Source organism: Lissotriton vulgaris, chromosome 12, assembly GCF_964263255.1.
Source record: "Lissotriton vulgaris chromosome 12, aLisVul1.2, whole genome shotgun sequence".
NCBI lineage: Eukaryota > Metazoa > Chordata > Amphibia > Caudata > Salamandridae > Lissotriton > Lissotriton vulgaris.
In genome coordinates, this window is record NC_141700.1 from 31,802,516 (window position 1) to 31,824,514 (window position 21,999).

The 21,999-nt window shown below is 50.1% G+C and overlaps 1 protein-coding gene across 7 annotated transcripts in view; it reads left to right on the forward strand.

The window, feature by feature from the left end:
- The window catches only part of LOC147673140 (uncharacterized), a 285,024-nt gene that overhangs the window by 134,709 nt on the left and 128,316 nt on the right, over positions 1–21,999 (forward strand). For all 7 annotated transcript variants that reach the window (XM_086946870.1, XM_086946874.1, XM_086946871.1 and 4 more), the window contains 3 exons: positions 4,262–4,320; positions 4,914–5,056; positions 5,453–5,567. In XM_086946870.1, coding sequence (XP_086802996.1) covers positions 4,262–4,320; positions 4,914–5,056; positions 5,453–5,567 — 317 coding nt within the window. The remainder of the gene's footprint in view (positions 1–4,261; positions 4,321–4,913; positions 5,057–5,452; positions 5,568–21,999) is intronic.

A 21,999-nucleotide genomic window follows, 5' to 3' on the forward strand; every position in this document is an offset into this window, starting at 1 on the left:
AGATGGCGCCCAAGAGTGGGTGCTTCCGCAGGAAGCGTGCTGACGTCACTGGAAATACACCAAAAGGTGGGACGTCGACGCCCACCTGGGCTACGAAAAAAAAAAAACAAAGAAAAGACTACGATTCCGGACCCAACCACAAGACCGCGGAAAAATGCCCAGCATAGTAAATCCAGAAAGATCTTCAAGCTGCAAAACTACACCGACAGGTAAGAAACTATTTGTTGCTCTGCGTGAAATTTCCACCCACAGTATATTTCGGAAACCACTAAAAGCTTACCTATTTTAAGTATGAATGGTCTGATTTCGTAGTTTCAGGTCTGTCCCTAAGCAGCGCCGAGATACCCCCGGGTGAGTCGTGCGCTATATAAGTAGACCTACCAATAACAACAACAATAACAATGAGGCGAGCCAGACCCCAGCCAACGGTCCGGCTCGGATCTTGGACCCTGTGCAGGAGCTCTACGCCTCTCTAATCTACTCCACTTCACTCTACACTGCACCACTCCATTCTACACAGTCTACACCACTCAACTCAACTCAACGTCAAAGCAAACCTGGCAGCAAATAGGCCTCATGGTTCAACGATGATCTTAAGAAGTCCAAGAAACTCTGCCGCTCCCTTGAAAAGGCCTGGAAAAAAGACCCAACCACTAGCACCAAGGACGCCTTCAAAAACGCCACCCGCACTCACCACCAACTAATCCGAAAGGCCAAGAAAACAGCATTCAAGGATCGACTTGACAACAACGGCCACAACAGCAAGGAACTTTTCAACATCGTCAAGGAATTTACCAATCCCTCAGCCAACTCCAACGACATCACCCCCTCTCAAGCCCTCTGCGACTCCCTAGCCTCATTCTTCCACAACAAGATCGCAGACATCCACAACAGCTTCGACAACCAACCCGGAGACCAACCCACCCGACCATTGGCTAAACATTCTCCCCCCGTGAACACCCTTAACATCTGGAACCCAGTCTCCACTGAGGACACAATCCGCCTGATGAATTCCATCCACTCAGGATCCCCCACAGACCCATGTCCTCACCACATCTTCAACAAAGCAGACTTCATCATAGCACCGCACCTCCGAGACGTCATCAACTGCTCCTTCAACTCCGCCACCTTCCCGGAAGACTGGAAACACGCCAAACTCACCGCCCTCCTGAAAACCCACAGCGGACCCCACCGAACTCAAAAATTACCGCCCCATCTCGCTCCTTCCATTCCCGGCCAAAGTCATCGAGAAAGCTGTCAACAACCAGCTCGCCGCCTTCCTCGAAGCCAACAAATCCCTCGACTCCTCACAATCTGGCTTCCGAGCAAAACACAGCACTGAGACCGCCCTCATCGCAGCAACAGACGACATTCGAACTCTACTGGACAATGGAGACAGTCGCCCTCATCCTCCTCGACCTCTCTGCAGCATTCGACACAGTCTGCCACAGCACCCTTTTACAGCGCCTCAGAAACATCGGAATCCAAGGAAAAGCACTAGAATGGATCACCTCGTTCCTCACAGGAAGAACCCAGAGAGTCCGCCTCCCACCATTCAAGTCTGAGGCCACTGAAGTCATCTGTGGCGTACCACAAGGATCCTCACTCAGCCCCACCCTCTTCAACGTATACATGAGCCCCCTCGCGGCCATCGCCCGCCAACACAACCTCAACATCATCTCTTACGCGGATGACACTCAACTGATCCTTTCTCTCACCAATGACCCCAGCACCGCCAAAACCAACCTACACGAAGGAATGAAAGAAGTTGCCGAATGAATGAAACAAAGCCGTCTGAAACTGAACTCAGACAAAACAGAAGTCCTCATCTTAGGAACATCCCCCTCTGCATGGGACGACTCCTGGTGGCCGGAAGCCCTCGGAAAAGCACCCATCCCGACAGACCACGCACGGAACCTAGGCGTCATCCTGGATTCTTCACTCTCAATGAACAGACAAGTCAGCGCCGTATCCTCTTCCTGCTTCAACATTCTTCGCATGCTCAGAAAAACATTTCGCTGGATCCCCACCGAAACAAGAAAAACAGTCACCCACGCTCTGGTCACGAGCCGACTGGACTACGGAAACACCCTCTACGCAGGCACTACCGCTAAACTCCAGAAGAAACTCCAACGAATCCAAAACGCCTCAGCCAGGATCATATCAGACATCCCACGAAACGAACACATCTCTGGTCACCTTAAAGACCTCCATTGGCTACCCGTCAATAAGAGGATCACTTTCCGACTACTAACCCACGCACACAAATCACTCTACGACATCGGACCAGATTGCCTCAACTCACGACTGTCCTTCTACACCCCATCCCGCCAACTGCGTTCTTCCAGCCAAGCCCTCGCCACTGTACCTCGCATCAACAAGACCACCATGGGAGGCAGATCCTTCTCATACCTGGCTGCTAAAACATGGAACTCACTCCCCGCTTACCTTCGCCTTACCCAGAACCACCTAGCATTCAGAAAGCAACTTAAAATGTGGATATTTGACAATTAATCCTCCTCCCCTGTCTAAGCGCCTTGAGACCCTCTGGGTATGTAGTGCGCTATACAAATTCTCTGACTTGACTTGACTTACTTTCTACGTAGACAAGGCCTATTTGCTTTGCCATTTGTTTAGTGGCTTTATCTGGGACTCCTGACCACATGGTGCCAGGTCAGCAGAGCGGTTTTAGAGTCAGCGACCCAGGTCAGCAGAACCGCTCTAGAGCCAGAGAACCAGGTCAGCAGAGCTGCTCTAGAGCCAGAGAACCAGGTCAGCAGAGCTGTTGTAAAGCCAGAGAACCAGGTCAGATGAGCCGTTCTAGAGCCAGAGAACCGGGTCAGCAGAGCCGCTGTAGAGCCAGAGAACCAGGTCAGCAGAGCCGCTGTAGAGCCAGAGAACCAGGTCAGCAGAGCCCCTCTAGAGGCAGAGAACCAGGTCAGCAGAGCCTCTCTAGAGCCAGAGAACCAGGTTAGCAGAGCCGCCCTAGCGCCAGAGAACCAGGTCAGCAGAGCTGCTCTAGAGCCAGAGAACCAGGTCAGAAGAGCTGCTGTAGAGCCAGAGAACCAGGTCCGCAGAGCTGCTATAGAGCCAGAGAACCAGGTCAGCAGAGCTGCTGTAGAGCCAGAGAACCAGGTCAGCAGAGCTGCTGTAGAGCCAAAGAACCAGGTCAGCAGAGCTGCTGTAGAGCCAGAGAACCAGGTCAGCAGAGCTGCTGTCGAGCCAGAGAACCAGGTCAGCAGAGCTACTGTAGAGCCAGAGAACCAGGTCAGCAGAGAAGCAGGTCAGCAGAGCTGCTGTAGAGCCAGAGAACCGGGTCAGCAGAGCCGCTCTAGAGCCAGAGAACCGGGTCAGCAGAGCCGCTCTAGAGCCAGAGAGCCAGGTCAGCAGAGCTGCTGTAGCTTAAAAACATGTAAGGTAAAAATCTGTGTTTAGCATAGTGCACAGACCAACTTGTATTTTGCTGTTCCAGTCATTGCATCCAGATATATGATACATCAAGTCACATCATACCTACAAGTCAGGACTATTGGCTTTGTCAATGGTTGCTTTTTGCATAAGATTAATAAGCAGCAACTATGGCTTGACCTATTGCATTTGTAATGCTTGTTTGTTTGTAACCTGCTGCCTGCTCAGTTTTCCTTTTGGTTTCTGCTGCTGCTGGCGGACACACAGTTACTTTCCTTTTCAGGCAGCACCGTAGTATGAAACTGAAACTTCAAGCCTGCGCCATCTCTAGTTGTAACTTGTTGGGAAGTGGTGGGGTTACAGACTGCCATTTTTCATGGGCCCTGAAACAAATCTGATTGGTGTAGGCACTTGGTGTGTGGTTTGCCTGCAGTCAGTTCCTGCTGCTGGCTCTCAGGCTGCTGAACCCAAAGAGCTGCTTTTTTTCTGTCGCACTAATAATGAAGAATAAAGGAATTATTATTCACTCTGTGTAATAGTTATAACTGTGAACTAGCGGCATCTCTGTAGTCTGAAGATTTGCAATACTTATTCTATGCGGTCTGTAATACCCTGCCCTACTGTAGCCTGAGATAACCATGGAGTATATTGTGCTCACCTGTTGAGTGCTGCGAAGGTGCTAGATCAAAGGCGCTGTAGATCAGTCCTGGGTTTTTAATTCTCTTGGTGTAATATAGTAATCTGGCCCCACAGCTGAAGTGTATTCTGATTTACTTATGGGATAATCTAAATGGCATCTGCGTTAGCGATTCCTCAGTAGGAGAATAATGGCTTCATGTTTTCTTTCCCCTAGTTCATGATCCTGTTAGGATTGCCCATGAAAGGCCAAAAGGAAGGCCAGTACAAAAGAAGGTAATGCTGCTTTTCCTGATGTTCTATTATTAGGTTAATGTCCAAGATCACAGCAAAAAGTAAACGCCAATTTGATTCTGTTTTTTCCTCGGTTATTGTTTGATCACTTACGTAAAATATAAATAACAAACGGAGAGGAAGGAGATTGAGTTGTTCATTTTCTGCATGTTCTCATTCTCCTCCCCTTCAGAGTTGTTTACTTCTGTAGTGATTTGTGATGCCACTGCTCTGAGCCATGCCACAGGCTTGGCCAAATACGCCTTTCAATGGCCATATCCCACTCACTCCCTTTTAAGCCCTTGAATGAAAACAGGTTTTGGGAAACTTCAATAGCTTTTTTTCTTCCATCCCACCCACTAGAACTGTATAATATAACTAATTCAAGGTGATGTTTTGTTTCCTTATTTTGAGGTCTGGTCATTCGCCTGCTGGGGTTTTATTTTTGTTTTGTTACAGGATGGCTGTTCCTGGCTTCATTTGTGAATATGAAAACGGGAGTGGTTTCCTGTTTTTATAATATGTAGATTTCTTTTGTGGGTTTTAGGTAATGTGTTTTCTAAGCGATTACCAATTATTTTTTTTCTGCAATGTAGAAACCAGAAAAAAGAGACTTGGAGCACGCCAACAAGAAACTAACTGACAAGAATGTGGGCTTCCAGATGCGCAGTAAAATGGGCTGGAAGGAGAGCGAAGGCCTTGGATCTGAAGGCGCTGGGATCGAAGATCCGGTCAAAGTGTATGTTCTGGCAATGTCTTGATGTCGCTCCGGGTTTCTGTGTGTTCTTTGGGGACATGGTAAACGTTTGGGGGATATTAAGGACAGCGATTGCTGCATAGTTTGGTTTTTCCACTTAAGGGTAAGTTGGAGTGTGTTATTGTGTTCAGGAAACTACTTTATAGGATATGGTGTTGCATGCAGTGGTCTTGCATGATTCAAGTTGTCTCTAGAACTGATACTTGGAGGGGGTGTAAATTTGCCTCTCCCCTTTGAGTGGGAATGTTAGGAGGGTGCCAGGTTCAGGGGGCGTCTGGGGTTATATTGACTGTATACTTTCCCTCCTCTCTTCATAGTTGCTCATGTCTATGAATGTGATTCTAAATTGCCTAACTCTTTCTTCAATTTATTCTGCAGGGGTACAACTTCAAGAGGGGAGGGCTTGGGCAAGGTGATTGTGAAGCAGGAAGATACGTTTGATTCTTTCCGTCAAAGAATGATGCAGCTGCACAAGCAGAAACAAACTAATTAGGTAGGTTCAAAGGTGGTAGAAGCGAGCTTCTAAATGTCTTCCTACATCAGTTGAGTTTTCTGACATGGCTGAAAGGTGGGGCCAAAATGAGCAGATTCTGCTATCTGTGTTTCAGTTGGAGGACATTTTGCTCCTGACCAAAAATGGATTACACTTGAAAATAATAGTTTTCTTCTTTCACTCCAGATCCTGTGACTTTAATCCTGCCTATAACTTTACTGGGAGTTGTCAAATTTTGAGCAGCAAGCTTGATAATTAAGGCAGTCCACATTTGTCTCTGTGTTAGAATTGTGGATTTAAAAAAAGTGGATAATTCCTAGGCAATACTTTATGATAACTTGCTAATATCCCTGTTAACATAGATTATGCTCACGGCTTTAGCTTTGCCAGTAGAGCGTACACTGCTCTGCTGGAACCTCTTCTTACAACACTAGATGCAAACTCAGTCTTAGACAAACGTTTTGCAGGCTACTGACTGTAGGGTTGTAGCTCAGATTGGTTGGTTTTACACTAGACTGCGTGTTTGGAATACGAGTCACCCTCTTCCCTTTTTAGGTTTCACCTGTCGAAAGCTGCCTAAGCAGCGTTTCGCGCAGGCGAAATCTTTTGTCTAGAGTATGTGTGTGTAGTCCTGCCCCACTGTTCCATTGGCTAGCTCCATAAATGGAGGCTAGCTATTGGAACAGAGATCTGTCCGTCAATGCTGGAGCAGATTTGTGGGCGTTCCCAAGAATTTTAGGCTTTTGCCCACGTCATACGGCTGTGGGCGTATTTTTTTTTTTGTATCGGCATGTTGCTCTTTGCTGCACGACTCGCCATCTAGGAGGTCGTGTTTTCTCGTCGTCTCCTCATCGCTGTCCCCGGGCCTGAAGGTGCCGATTGGCGCTTGTGAGTGAGCGTCATCATCCTCCGGTGAGTGTAGCTCGGCAAGCCCCCTCCCCCCCGCCCCATCCCTGGGCAGTACCAGTTGGTACAGGGGTCATGGCACGTCTGCCATGGGGGGTGGGGGGGTGGGGGGGGGCTCATGTGAAGCATCGGGTTCTGGGGAAAGAGTAGGCCCCCCTGGGGTTTTGAGCGATGCTCACTCGGTTTTTCGGGTGCCAGCCTTTGTTATAGTCCTAACCTCCCAGACCTAAAGTTGCATGCGCCGTATGCTTTGTTTGGCAGTCTGTTCGGTGCAGCATTAAGGGCAGACACTGGGGTGCAAGAGCGGCCAAATACCCCCCCCCCCTTTTTATTTTTCGCAAGGCGAAGGTCCGGGCCTCGCCGTGGGCTGTAAGGGAACCCCCGATCGGTTGCGGGTGTCCTAGACGGGAGTGTCATGGCGCCCCCCCCTTCTAGGTTGGGCGCATTATCACAGGAGCAGGAGCTGGACATATGTATTAGGTGAGCGCGTCAATACCAGTGGGTCAAACTCGCGTTGGGTAAATTAATGGAGAGGGTCCACGGGGCTGCAATTATTGGGCGATTGCTGGCCGACTAGTTGCCGCGCGTGGCAGTCCGAGGGCGCGGTGGGTCACAGTCGAGGACATGGGGCACACTAGCTGGCTTTGTGCTTCCCATGCCGCTACACCCAATCCCCTCCCCAACCCCACTCCATGGCGACCAGGGCGCTTGAGGGCCCGAGGCTGTGGTTGTGGCGCGCAAGATCAGTAACAGAGTCATTTGTAAAAAGTGGCCACAGAACCCTCCTAAATGGTATTTTGGTATACCGCCCCCCAGGCCCCCGTTCCAATTTCGGACAACAGCTGTTCCATGTCCTTGAACCCTTCTTCGGCCGAAAAGATTTCACCATACTAGGAGACTTTAACTTTCATTTAGAAAGGTCCGACAATAAATATACCATCTCACTGCTGGACACTATGTCAGCTTGTGGCTTTAACCAGTTGGTCAAAGGCACCACTCACCAAGCGGGTCATACGCTCGACGGCATTTTTACCAACGATGTGAGGATATCGATTGAGGAATCCATCCATCTGTCTTGGTCTGATCATATGGCCGTCCCATTCCTACTTAGGTATCCCAGTACACCTTTGCCCCCTAACATTCCGAGCAAACAGGAACTTCGTAGGAACTACAAAGCCATTTCGAATAGCTCCCTCTCCAAGTGGGCATCTAAATGGTGCCCCTCTCAGGAGGAAAGTGCCCCCTCAGCTGCAACGCAGTTTGATAGTACCATGACAGAAGCTCTAGACGAACTAGCCCCCCTACAACTCTGCCGACGTACCAGAAAAAGGCCCTCAGCTCCTTGGTTCTCGGAACATCTGAGACTCCTCAGACAGGAGGTCAGGAGACAGGAGCGGCTCTGGCATACAGGATGGAACCTAAAAGATAAGGAAGCTCATAAGATCTTGCTTAGAAAATACAAGGCCGAAATTATCAAAGCCAAACAAGAACACTTCACGACTCTGACCACCTCATTGCCCTCCCCTAAAGAGCTCTTTAGGGTTGTAGACTCTCTCATAACCCTTCAATCCCCTGATCCTGTAATAGCGTCCCAAGAGCTCTGCAATAACATCGCCTCTTTCTTTCAGACCAAAATATCTGATATACACTCAGCTCTGGAACTACAAAAATCGCTTATGAGTGGGCACCCCTCTCTAGGGCCTATAGACCCTGCCCCGACAGTATCAACTCTCTTGAGTACCTTAAACTCTTTTCCCCCTCTCTCCGTGGACACGCTTGATTGTCTACTCAATGAAACCAAGTCTGGCTTGTGAGAAGGTGGCCTGATATGCAGTGGTCACTATTCTAGTGAACACTATGTATCAGTCCAGCAACCCTTATTGATGATTGGTTGTAAGTCAACCTTATAGACCAGCTATCCTAGTAGCATGGATACGAGCAGTCTAAGGCTAAAGACTCGAGAGGGCGTGTTAAGCCAGCTGTTATACCACATATACCCCTTGAACACCAAGTGAAAGGACACCACACAAGTGTTATGAAAATAAACAGTTATTTATTAAGAATCACAACAGCCCTGTACTCTTTATGAGGACAGGGTTCTAAGCACAAACCAAAACTCTTACAAAAATACTTAAGTTAGCACAGTATATACAAATGCCCGAGGGGCACGGAAAACCATATACTTGAAAAGTGGAATGCGAAATTACTAGCAGGTAAGTACAGTACTAATAGGCTTTGGAATCGCTAGGACTTGACTATAGAATCGTTAGATTACTTCTAGGAGACCCAGGGGACTCGGGTGCAGTGTGTGCACTCTCACGCGAGATGCGGGACAAAGTCTATGGTAGCTAGAATTTGCAAAGTTAGTGTTCTCGGGCGAACCCGACCTGGTAGGGAGAAAACGAAAGTAGATTCTGACCCTTGGATAGTGAGGCTATGCTGGGGCACCGAAATGCCGAAGTTACCTAGCCCAGGGGCTGCAGCTGCATAGGACTCAAAAGACGTCGGGAATCCTCGTTGACGGACCAGGAGCCTGGAAGAAAGAAGTTGCTGGCAGGCGACCAGTGAAGAAAGTTCGGTGGATCCACGCCTGGATCGATGGAAGATGACACCTGAAAGCAGAGGGGACCAAGTTCGAGACTATTAGCCAGTAGTCAGTGGGCACCAGGAGGGCACCGGATGGTAGCCACCTCGACAAGGCGTGTGGGTGACGCTGGGCTCGGAGATCTCACGGACCAGGAGGCGTTGTCGGCGACCAGGAAGGAGGATCGAGCTGTCCCACGAAGATAGAAGCTGTCGGCGTCGCTGGACCCAGGATTGGGCAACAAAGCCTTGGCAAATTCAAGCCCACGCGGTGGACCTAAAATGGCGTCTGGAGTGGACCAGGAGGGCCCGGGGTGCCTCTCTTCAAGAAGGAAGCAAGGGCCAGTCTGGAGCAACCAGACCAGCAGCAGTGATGTCGTTGGGCGTCGTTCAGAGGGCCACAAGCCAGCCGGCTAGTAGCCAAACAACGCGGTGCACAGCAAACAGCAGAAGGGCCCCACGCAGATCGTGGAGATGCAGGGAGGCTGACCTTGGGTGCTGGAGCTGCGCAGGGTCGGGGCTTCTCGGACCCCAAAGCACTCACCCGTGGAGGACACGGTGGGCTTGTTGTAAAGATGTCGTGCAGTCTTGGCGATCGTCGGTCCCTCAAGGTCTCGTCGCACTCACGGTTCTCAGCTTGGCTGTAGAGGTGAGTAGAGGTCAGAGGTGCCACGGAAGCCGCGTCTCGTCGAGCTGGGTCGTCGGATTCGTGATGAAGGACGTGCAGCAGACCGCAGTGTTCTTTAGGATGGTGCCTGCAGATGCAGGGTGACTACTCCTTAGCCACAAGGGAGAATCTTGATGAAGAAATCGTGAAGTCCTTTCGCAGAAAGTCGTGTCTTGATTCCAAAGATGATCTAATTTGAACAGGGGGCCCGCTCCCATCTTTATACTAAAAAAGGGGGCTGACCCGGTGACTAGGTCCTGCCTATGGGTGGGACTAGGAGGGGGGTGGTTACAGCCCTCTGCCATGCCGGACTTCCCCAGGCCAGGGGCTGGTGTGCCCCTGGAACTGGTTCAGACCGGCCTATGCGTAGTGAGCACCGGGGTGCCACTCAGCAGTCACCTTCCTGAAAAGCCCTGCCTACCCAGGATACACAAAACCATGTCTGGGACGGTGCTAGCACCGCCCCGGACAGGAAACCCTTTGTCCAGGCCTCCCTCGCTGGAAGGACTCCCAGCAGCAGGAGGTCAGACTCGTGTCTGTGGTGGCAGCATCCATTTTGTGGAGCTGAGGCTTCAGTTAACTTTAACCGGGGTTCACAGTCACATACATGTCGTGTCCCTCTAGAAGGGTGGAATGCTAACCCCGTCGCCAGAATTGGCGAGGGGTTAGTATTCCAATTCGTATGACACCTTACTCGACATGTTTTGATAAAGCAATACCAAAGTTAGCATTTAACCGCGAGGATTATAATGCACTTAAGAGTATATGGTATGCGATATCATGGAACAGCTATTAGGACTTGGTTCCGCAAGCTGCAGACAGGCTCAGCTCATGCCAGAGCACCATCTCACACGATTCCAAGCACTCTGCCTTCAGGATTGTCAAGGCCTGCCATAGGAGTGACTGATAGGAATCTGTGTGTCCATTTTAGGGTTAGGTATAGGTATACTACACCTACAGCAAAGGGTGATTACACGCCTTTGCCCCAGCTGTCATGCAGCCAGTTGTGTCAAGTTTAGGAGGCCAGTCAGGGGTGGCATAATACATGCTGCAGCCCCTGGCAGCCCTGGGTACACCTATGCCCTGAGTTACAGGGTCTGATAAGGTGGCCCAGTACCAATTGGAAATGCACCTAGGGTACATGGAATCCATTTTAAAGAGAGAGCAGTAGGCCTGGGGTCCTGATTGGCAGGGTCCCAGGTCGACTATGTCCAAAACCAGCTAAAACACAGGGCAAAAAGTTGGGGGCAACCATAGTCAGGAGGTACCTTCCTACATGGCTCTCCTCTGGATGTATGTCCCCTAAGGATCCTTAAACAGTGCAGGGAAACCCTCCTGCCTCCTCTGGTGGACATCATGAACAGAGCCATGAGAGATGGGGTTTTTCCCACTCAGTGGAAAAGAGCGGTTGTAAAACCTCTCCTAAAAAAGGCCTTCCTGGATCCGTCAGTTTTAAAAAATTTCCGGCCAATCTCCCTACTCCCTGCCCCAGCAAAGATGCTAGAGGCGCACCTCAACTCACACCTTGCCGCTTTCATCGAAAGCTCGGAATGCCTCGATTTCTCTCAACACGGCTTCAGGAGGGATCACAGCACTGAGTCAGCCCTCACCATTGTGTTGGATAAGATACGCACACGGGTTGATGAGGCCAGACCACCCTCCTGATCCTCTTAGATCTGACCGCGGCTTTCGATACCCTCTCTCCCTCAGTACTAACAACTTGGCTGAGGGAGATTGGGGTGCGTGGAGCAGCCCTGGATCTTCTCACGTCTTTTCTCACCCACCGAGTACAAAGAGTGAAGCTGGGGGAGTATCTATCTCCATCTCTCCCTGAGCAATGTGGGGTCCCTCAGGGGTCGGCTTTAAGTCAGACCCTATTTAACCTTTATGTGACCCAACTTGCCAGGCTTATTAGATCCTGTGGGATGGAGATAGTTTCCTATGCAGACGACACCCAGATCCTTGTCTCTCTCTCCCATGCTAGCGCCCCGACTGCCTCCAATTTTAGATCCTGTATGGAGGCGTCGGCAAATGGATGATCACAAACTCGCTTAAACTAAATGGAGAGAAGACAGAGGTGATGGTGTTTGGAGGGAAAGAGGAAATATGGTCTTCCAGCTGGTGGCCAGACTTCACTAGGAGCCTGTCCCACCCCTACTGCCTCCGCCAAGAATCTGGGGGTCATGATAGAACCTGCCCTTGACATGAGCAAGCAGGTCAGTCGTACCATCTCTACCTGCTGGAGCATTATCCATATCCTGAGAAGGATTAGGAACTACCTCTCCCCTCAGGCCAGGAAACAACTAGCAGTTGCTCTTATAGGCTCAAGAATAGACTACTGCAATGCGTTGTATGCGGGCCTGAAAAAGAGCCTACTGCAGCGCTTGCAGTTAGTCCAAAATGCCGCTGCCAGGTTCGTCTTGGACCTTCCCAAGCGCTCCTCAGCCACAGCGGCTAGAAAGCTGCTACACTGGCTCCCTGTCGAGGCACGGATCGATTTTAAGATCGTATGCCTGACATACAAGGCTCTGGCCAGAAATAGCCCCTCTGGTCTAGGTTCTATGCTGTCCCACTATTCTCCCACTAGGAATCTACGGTCCTCCGGTAGACTTCTGCTAGCGACCCCCCCGTTTCAGGAGAGCGAAATGGGGTGGCAGGGCCTTTTCCTCCCTGGCCCCTACGTGGTGAAATGCTCTTCCTCTGGAAATAAGATCATTGCCCACCCTTCAGGCTTTCAAAAGGGCCCTGAAAACTAACCTTTTTACACAAGCGTACCTGTAGCGATGTAGCAAATTTCTCTTTGACCTGTTCTGTTAGGCGCCTTGATACCTTCGGGTTATTGTCTGCGCATTATAAATTTTACTCATTCATTCATTCATTCATTTGGTTCCTGCCCAGTGAGATCCCTCTAGCGGGTATAGGGGGATTAACTTGTGGAGTAGATGTGTGGTTGCAGAGGAGGTCCACAAGCCGCACTCGACCAGGTGGCGCAACCCAAATCCCCTCCCCCAGCCCATACGCGACACATTGCTGCGAGGTGGCCCCTTACCAGGGGCCTAGCGGCGCGGTCCTCGGGAAGCCCCTGTCGGAGACCCATGGGCTGCGGGACCCCCACGGGTGGTCTAGGGGCTAACTGGAACCGGGGGAGCCAAGGGACAGATTCCCGACTCCTGACCTACCAATTGGGACGAATCATGCGCGGGGGCCGTCACCGGGTTAGCTTTCTCAGCTGCTCACAATCGCGGGTGTGCCCTTATCTTATCTTATCTTAAGGGAGATTTCTATAGCACTCTGACACCATGAGTTTCCTGGCGCTGATTGGGTGCTGGGAGATACAAGGGAGGGGGACTAACCGGACTGTGTGAAGAGACTAGTTTTCAGGAGTTTCCTGAATTCCAGAAGGGAGTTAAAAGATTTAAGCAGGGGGGGGCAGCGGGTTCCAGAGTTTGGGAACCAAGTGAGCAAATCTATGGCTGACGATTTTTTTTTTTTTTAGTTTGATTGGGGGGGGCAACTAAAAGCTGACGATGAGAAGACCGGACAGTAGAGGATGATCAGGGATTTAAGGAAGGCGGGAGAGGTCCCGGACATAGCTTTAAATGTCAGGCAGCCGATCTTGAAAGCAGCCCTCTGTTCAACCGGCAGCCAGTGGGGTTTGTGAAGTAACGGTTTCGCAGACTGCCACTTCGGGATTTTATAGGCCAGTCTGGGCGTCTGGTTATGCACAATTTGGAGCCTATGGAGAAGGAATTTGGGTAGGCCATGGTAGAGAGAGTTTGAGAAGTCCAGGCGGGAGAGCACCAGGGCAATCAGAGCCTTAGATGTAAGGAGGTGGGCGACTTTCCTGATTTTTCTTAGCTGGAACATACATGATGACACAACAGCACCCACCTGGGGCTTGAGGGAGAGCTCTGTGTCAATGATAACCCCGAGACTCTTTGCCGACCTAGCCGGAACAGGCGGGGGCCAAGCTCCACCGGCCAAAACTGTGGGCCCCAGTGAACGGGGCTGTAAGCCGGAAGGATTAGCTCAGTTTTCCCCGGGTTCAGCTTGAGCTGGTTATGATTCATCCATTGCTGGATGTGTAACATAACCGCTTGACATTCGCGAGCTGCTTTGGGGGTATTGAGGGGGAAGATAATTTGCAGATCGTCCCCATAGTTGAAGACGATGATGTCCCACCTCTTCAAAGAGTGAATGAGCGGTTGGAGATAAAGATTAAAAAGCAGAGGGGACAAGGATGATCCCTGGGGCACTCCGCAGTTGGATGGTTCCTTAGCGGCCATGAAAGGGCCTAAACGGACCGCCTGGGTTCTGCCCGACAAGAAGGATTTAATCCAGGCAGAGGACAGGCCCCAAATGCCGGCCTGCTCGACACGGTGGAGAGGGATGTTATGGTCCACCGTGTCGAACGCAGCCGACAAGTCCAATAGGACGAGTGCCTGGGGCGCCCCTCTTATCGGCATTACCCCTCAGAGAGTCCATAACTGCCCTTGTCACAACTCTCGTTGGAAGGCCGGTGTGTGCCCCTCCCCGGTTGGCCTGCAGTGGAGCCCAGGGCCACGTAACCGACAGTGCTCCCCGCGCAGGTCCCTTATTATTTACTTCTTTATTTACTGCGATCATGCGTGGCCGTCTGAGTCAGCCCAGTCCTGAGCATGGGCCCCCACTGGTGTTGCAGACTTGTGACGTCCGGGTTTTGGGACCGCGGGTGTGTGTGGCTCTGGGTGGGTGGGTGTGTGTGGCTCTGGGTGGGTGTGTGTGGCTCTGGGTGGGTGTGTGTGGCTCTGGGTGGGTGGGTGTGGCTCTGGGTGTGGGTCTGTGTGTGTGTGTGGGTCTGTGTGTGTGTGGGTCTGTGTGTGTGTGGGGCTCTGTTGGTGTGTGTGGGTCTGTGTGTGTGTGTGGGTCTGTTTTGGGGCTCTGTTGGTGTGTGTGTGGGGGTCTGGGTGGGTGTGTGTGGGTCTGGGTGGGTGTGTGTGGCTCTGGGTGGGTGTGTGTGGCTCTGGGTGGGTGTGTGTGACACTGGGTGGATGTGTGTGGCTCTGGGTGGGTGTGTGAACCATTGCTCCAGCCTGCAGCTTTTGACTGTGTTAATGCCAGTTCATTTGCTACCAGAAAAACCTTTGGGCAGATTTACACTAGACGTGACAAAAAACTAGCAATTATCTCAAGTGAGTACCTTTGCCTGCTTTCGTGTAATGCAGTTCAGTAATTAAAAAAAAAAAAAACGTTGAAAATATATAATTAGAAGAATTGTGACTCTTGGGTTTATGAGCTGGTCCAAGAAATAAAATTTAAATCTGATTCCGACCATTATTTTCCCAGCAAATAATGAAAGTTACAGACTATTCCATTCCAGAGTGGGGAATAACATGTGGGTCTGGTACTACTCGGTCATATTTCACATTATTTCAGATTTCATGCCTAAAATCGAGCTTCTTAACGCTGCCTTTGCCAGTTGCTTTGAGCAGGAGGCTCGTGACAGTAGGGAGAGGTTGGCAAGTCAGAGCAGACAGTGGCATGTGAGGGCAGCATAAAGCTGGGGGAGTGTTATCTGGACATTGCTTGGGGGTAGTGCCTAGTTGGTTAGGCCCACGTGACCGACAGTGCTCCACCGCGCAGGTCCCTTATTATTTATTTCTTTATTTACTGCGATCATGCGTGGCCGTCTGAGTCAGCCCAGTCCTGAGCATGGGCCCCCACTGGTGTTGCAGACTAGTGATGTCCGGGTTTTGGGACCGCGGGTGTGTGTGGCTCTGGGTGGGTGTGTGTGGCTCTGGGTGGGTGTGTGTGGCTCTGGGTGTGGGTCTGTGTGTGTGTGTGGGTCTGTGTGTGTGTGGGTCTGTGTGTGTGGGGGGCTCTGTTGGTGTGTGTGGGTCTGTGTGTGGGTCTGTGTGTGTGTGTGTGGGTCTGTGTGCTTTTGTTTGGCATTTGCCAGAGATTAAACTATTGGCATTGTAAATGACAATGCCATTTATTTATCTGTTTTCAAAACTAACACATAAATACAAATTGTGTCATTTATAATGCCAATAGCTCAAACTTTTCAAAAGGCGAAACCATTGCATTGTAAATGCTTGTTGATTCAGCCAGGGACGCAGGAGCCATAAGTGCTCTTTATCTTGTCAGCTGAACGTTCAAGATGCCGCAGAAGGTAAATGGCTGTGCCAAACATGGTCATGCTCATAAACTTTGAAGGCTACTCGCTTCATTTGTTTACACTCTACTTCAGCAGATACAAAAAAAGAAATTCTTACCTGTGCGGGGAATGTTGCAATCTTGGAAGTAGTAAGTTTGTGCCTCTGGTGATTACCAGGCCGACTTGGTGTCTCAGGAACCAGAAAAATCATTGATTGTTGAGGGATGGGTAGTGATACTGTGCTGCATGTGTTGTGTGTGTGTTTTACACACACAGACTGATGAGCAGTTGAGATAAATAGGTTATCGAGAGGTAGAAGGTAATGCTCAATTTACGGTACAGCAGTCTTCGAGGAAAGCGGAATGGTCATAATCCGACCAGATGCAAGATTTCCCTTGAAGCGGTGGAGGTGCCTTTTGCAGTTTCGGACTGGGACAGAAAATGGGGCCAGGTACCAAAATACGTGGCAAAGACTGGCAAATAGGGGCAGTTTAGAACTTGTAAAGATATTCTGTCTTGGTGTTTGCAAGGCATGAGACTGTAGGTATTCTGCAGGCAATTAATGATATTGGGGAAATCAGCAATGAAGTCTGGCCCACCAGACTATACAGAAGGGCCCAAAACATTCCTAAAACCCACACACTGACCTGTCGGACCAGCTGTTTGACACTACCTGATTGCCTTGTAAGCCATTCCAGCCCTGGACTTTATAATGAAGTGGCTTGTTGCAGGTTATTTATTTACAAGCAGTTTTCACAGGAGCACACTGCTCCACTGACAGCATAGGAGACACTAACCTGCATTTCTTGTCACTGCCAGTACTTTCTGACATTGTACCAGGGTCAGCCCGGTCTAACACTGAACAGGTACATCGTGAGGACGTTGCCCTATGTGTAAAAAATTCATGCCTGGGAACACACTTTCATTGGTGTTTGAGGTTTCAAAGCTGTCTTGACTGGGGCGTTTTGAAGCTCTGGATCGGGAATTAGGCTTTGGAGGGACTGGCCTTGAATAATAGTGAAGGTGTTGACTAGACCAGACCTAGCTGCATTACTATTAAAGGCGACACCCTACATCCCCGGACCTTAAGTCCAGGTTGGTCTGCTGCCACTATATATACCACTATGAGCTGCTAAGATTTTGGGTTTCTCACTAGACAGCAAGCTGTCAAACCCAGATCATTATGGTAGTGGCTACCTGCTTCGGAATGCTCAAATGGCTGCGAGAGATTTTAGGTTGCCTTCCAATGCCAGCACAAAGAACATCGATGCACGCTTTGATCCTGTCACGAATACTATGGCGACATTCTGTATCTAGGTGTTAAGGGTCCTATCAAGCGACTGCAGCTAGTACAAAAAGCGGTCACTTGGCTGCTTTAAAAGCCATCTCAATTTACCACTACAGCTAAGCTTTTGCACAAGCTCTGCTGCTGCCTTTGGAAAAAAGAATGAACTTCCAAGCATTGTTAAGTTTACAAACTGCTATTGAACACAGGCCCTCAGTATCTCAGACACCTGGTATCGCCATACAAACCACAATGCTCCCTATGGTCTAGAATCTCCAACTTTTCCTCAGTTTCTTTAGTAAAAATAACACACCAAGGAGGCAGTGCATTCAGCTACCTAGGGCCCAAACTATGGAATGGAACTTCAGTCAATGAGATCTCGTCAGTCTTTCTATTTAAAAAAAAAAACGAATAACCTGGCCGTTTTGAATGAAGGATACCATCATTCTCTGAGAGCCCGTGCGAAGGCGCAGCGCTGGGGAACCCATTGCAGGTAGCGGCGCGTTTTACCAAACACTAATGATAATAATTGCGTGGGCATTCCTTTTTGAGGCTGTTTGTAGAGCTGCATCAGATACTCGCATCTTATCAAAAGGACTTATATTGAAGATGGAATAGATGGATTTCCATTTATTGGGCTGAAATAAGTTCAAGTTTGAAATAGGTTATTTTTCTTCTACTGGCAGTGTTGTTGGATCCTGCACAGCTGACCATATTCTAAAGTTCGATTATAAATTGAGAGCTATGCTACTGAAACCAGATTGAAAGTAGTTAATCAGAGAATGTGTTCACTCTTGATGGGAGTGCAGCACAAGTGATGGTGGCAGAAATTGATGAGCTTCAGATGGAGTGGAACGGGTTTCTGCACAAGTTCCCTGCCTAACAGTTGTTTGATTAAAACAACCCTTGTTTGTGGCAGAAAGAGGGGGTGGGAATCCTATAGTCGTCACACTGGCATTAGAGTGCTGGTAAAATTCTAGTAAAGACCAAAACCCTGACGTGGCTGCATCTGTCAAAAGACCAGTATTCACGCTTACAGCGAACGCCTGTTGTTAATTAGTTGGCTCTCCTCGTTTATTACAACATGGGTTCTTGTTATTTGGAGTCCTCTGGCTGATTCTTCCTTACGGCTTAGTTTGGTGAGGATAGAGGATGTTAAAGGTGAGTAACTTGCACTGGTAGTTGGCTTTCAATTAAGCAGCAAAGCTCAAGCTTGTGACTCCTTGCAATATCACTCCTGTTGGCAAATGACAGCCCATTTCAGTATTGGCAACACACATAGGACTAACCGTGTGTCTGTCATGTAGTCTATAGAGGGTACATGCACCAAAACGACTTCTTTGGTGCTGCCATGACCTAAAATAGAAGCAGTGCACATCTTAAGAGCCAGGTTTTTTGCTTTTTGGGAAATATGAAGCTCTAATTAAAGCCTCTGATGAATACAGGGGCTTGTGCAAAACAAGATACTGTCTTGTAATGATACCAGATGTGCTAATTGAGTGGAAGGAGGTGCAGAGTGACTTCCCTTTGAAAACTGGAAAAAACAGCATGCGGGGTAAGACCCACGACCAGTCACTAAAAGCAGAAATAAACTGGTGCAGTTGTGGAGTCCTTGAGATGACTGGAATTGTTTGTGATTCATTGGCAGTCTACAAACTACGCTTTCGTATCTGTGACCAGGGTATGCTGAACACTGAAAAAGTAGTGCAAAACCCTATTTACCAGGGGGCAAACTTTTAAAACTTTAAATATTTGTGCTAAGACTCTTGCATTTAAAATGTGTTGCTCCCTTTCTATATGCACTGAACATAAAGGCCTGCTTTGGTGTCTTAGAATATCCATGTTCTAATAAATTAGCAAGAAATTACTGTGCCCATCTTGGCGTTCAATGCCCCTGGTAATGATGATGTTCAGAAAATAGTGACATGGCAAAGCAATTTGTCGTTTAAATGTGAAAGAACTCCGCATAATCGATTATTTAATTCTTGCTGCCAAGCAGGCTGCCAGTGACTTAAGCCTAGCACCCTTAAACTAGTTCTTTCACCGCTATTATGAGGGATTTTTAAATTGGATCAGATGCTTTAAACTAGAATTTGGTGCTATTAGGTGCTTGCATAGCTAAAAGAGCAGAAATCTCTGTGTAGTCCTGCCAACTCTCGTTAAGAGGCTCTAATTGAGGTGTAAGCCAGTGCAAGTGATAGTCGATTTCTCTAAAACTCAAATTAAGAAAGGTCTGTTTTTAATGTTACCTCCTAGAAAACCTTTTCTGGGTCAACCATAAAACTGTCAAGTCCCAGCCTTTAAAATCATGTGGTACGTACTGTGTTGTGATTGCCTTAGCGAATTTGGTGAATCTTTCACCGTGGCAAAATTTGGACTGCAGTCTTCTAACTCTCGTATCTGGAATGAACCCCACTTCAGCAAATTCACAATTATTAGGGCTGTGTTCATTGCTTCAATTACAGTTGTTAGGTCTGAATCAGTAAGTTCTCTAGTATTAGGGGTGTCTTTCATAGATTCACATGCTTGAATATTCCCTGTCGTGGGAGTCCCATGGTACATAAAATAGTAGTAATATACATATATATACATACCTATAGAAAATTATCGAAATGATACATATACATAACATGTAATATATATTTAAAGCATAGAAATAAAGGTAGAAGTACCATAGAACTGAAAAGGCCCATAGAAGCCTTAAAGGGAGAATTCACTTTAGTAGCATATCAGAGTCATTGTAATAGTCCACATTCTTGCCAATCAGGCAGAAGCACCCTCTAGAACCTTCTCCTCAGAAGCTCAGGTACTCAGATTTTCTACCGCACGTCGTGTGAAGGGAGTCTCCCCGAGCTCTCCTCAGTTTTCTACTTCAAATTGTTTACTTCAACTCTACAATATGTCTACAAATAAACAATCTTTATTCAGACCTAGTTCCTTTTGTGGAAAGCTTCGCCTTTTTCATGAAGATCCTCACAGTAAGTGCATTTACTGTCTACCCGGATCATGAGGTGAGGAACTGCAAGTTCTCCAGTATCTGAAAGAGACACGTTAGTGATAGATTCCTTACCTTAGAATATCCCCAGGCGTCAGACTGGATCCGGAAATTTTTGCGTAGCAATACCCCTGCGCGCTGGTAGGCGTCGTCTGCGGCTCCGCGTCCGTCGTCGGCGTCGTGAGCGCCGGGATGACGTCATCGGAGTATATAGACGGCGCCCATGCGCGCTGACGTCAGTTCTTCTTTTTTCCGCGCCAGCTGCGCAGATCCGGAAGAAGCTCTACCCCCAGTCACTTTTTGACTGAAAACTTTTTTGATCTTTTTGATCCTCTACTTAGTCGATTCTCGACTATCGGTGCCAGGGATGCCCGGGTTCAAGCCTTGCTCGAAGTGCGGCCGACTCATGTCGGTCACGGACCCCCATCGCCGGTGCCTGAAGTGCTTAGGCCTCGACCACGACGATCGAACCTGTGACGACTGCCGGGCCCTGACGTCGAAGGCTAGGCGGGAGCGGTCCCGCAAGCGTCTCGAGCTGAGGCAGTCGGCCCTGCGCCGCTCCAGGTCCCGGTCCCGGTCCCACGGGAGGTCGAGGGACAGGTCGCGAGGTCGGAGTCATCGACGTTCCGGGAGTGGTCACCGATCGTCCGGTTCCAAGTCCTCAGGTAAGAGGCATGAGAGGTCGGAGCGACACCATCGGTCCTCCGACCCGCCCCGTCGCTCGCACGATGCGACCGGGGATTCGGGCGACACCGCCCACGCGGCTCCGCGGGAGTCGCAAGCGTCGCCGCCTGCCCCACACCTTCGGGTCCCTGGGCACGGCGCGTCGCAGGAGGAGGTCGAGAGGTACCTCATGGCCATGAGGGCCCTCCCTCCTCAGTCGGTTCCCGTGGCGCCTTCGGGCCGATCGGCTCCGTCTGGAGGTCCTTCCGGGTCGGGCGCTTCGGCCCCGACGACGTCGGGTGCTTCGGCCCCGGCGCCGCTGGCGACTTCGGCCCCGGCGCCGCGCGACCTCGCTGGATCCGGCTCCGGATCCGGGACCTCGCCGGTCGACCCTGCGACCTCACCGGCGACGTCCCTTCAGGTGTCGTCCCCGGCAGCCGTAGTGGTTGCCGACCCCAATGCTTCCTACGGTCCGCCTCAGGCGTCGGAGGGGCGCCGCTGGGCGCCGATTCCGTCGGCCGTCGGAGAATTCTATCTCCACGAGGAGGCCCTGGCTGTTAATCCTGGTCTCCAGGAGCTGGGTGACGAGGAGCAGTGGGAGGGGTCCGAGGACCCTCTGGCACGTGATTGCCAGTCTCATCAGGACTGGACATATGAGCTTGGGGAGGCCAGTGGTATTGACACATCGCCAGACACTGGATTTACGTCGCCCCCGACTGTGGCTTCGGAGGCGGGTTCTGCTTACAGTGTAGTGTTGACGAAGGCAGCTAAGGCCCTAAACCTTGAGCTCCCCGTCGCGGCCGTGAGGACTAATCTCCTCACTGAGGTACTCAAACAGCAGTCCGGCTCCGCGGAGCCCCTTCTGCCGTTCAATGAGGCCTTGTGTGACGTTCTGCTGGGCACTTGGTCCAAGCCCGCCACAGGCCCCCCTGTGGATAGGAACGTGGCCAGACGCTACCGCCCGGCACCGGGCGACCCTTGCTTTTTGTCCACCCACCCCACCCCCGAGAGCCTGGTCATCCAGGCCTCCAACTCCCAGTCCGCATTCCCGTCGGCCCCGCCCGACAGGGAATCCAAGAGATTTGAGCAGTTCGGGAAGAAGGTCTTCTCGTCTGTGAGCCTAGGGCTCCGGTCAGTGAACACCAACTGTCTCTTGAGCCGCTACACCCACACTCTGTGGGACACGGTTGCGGA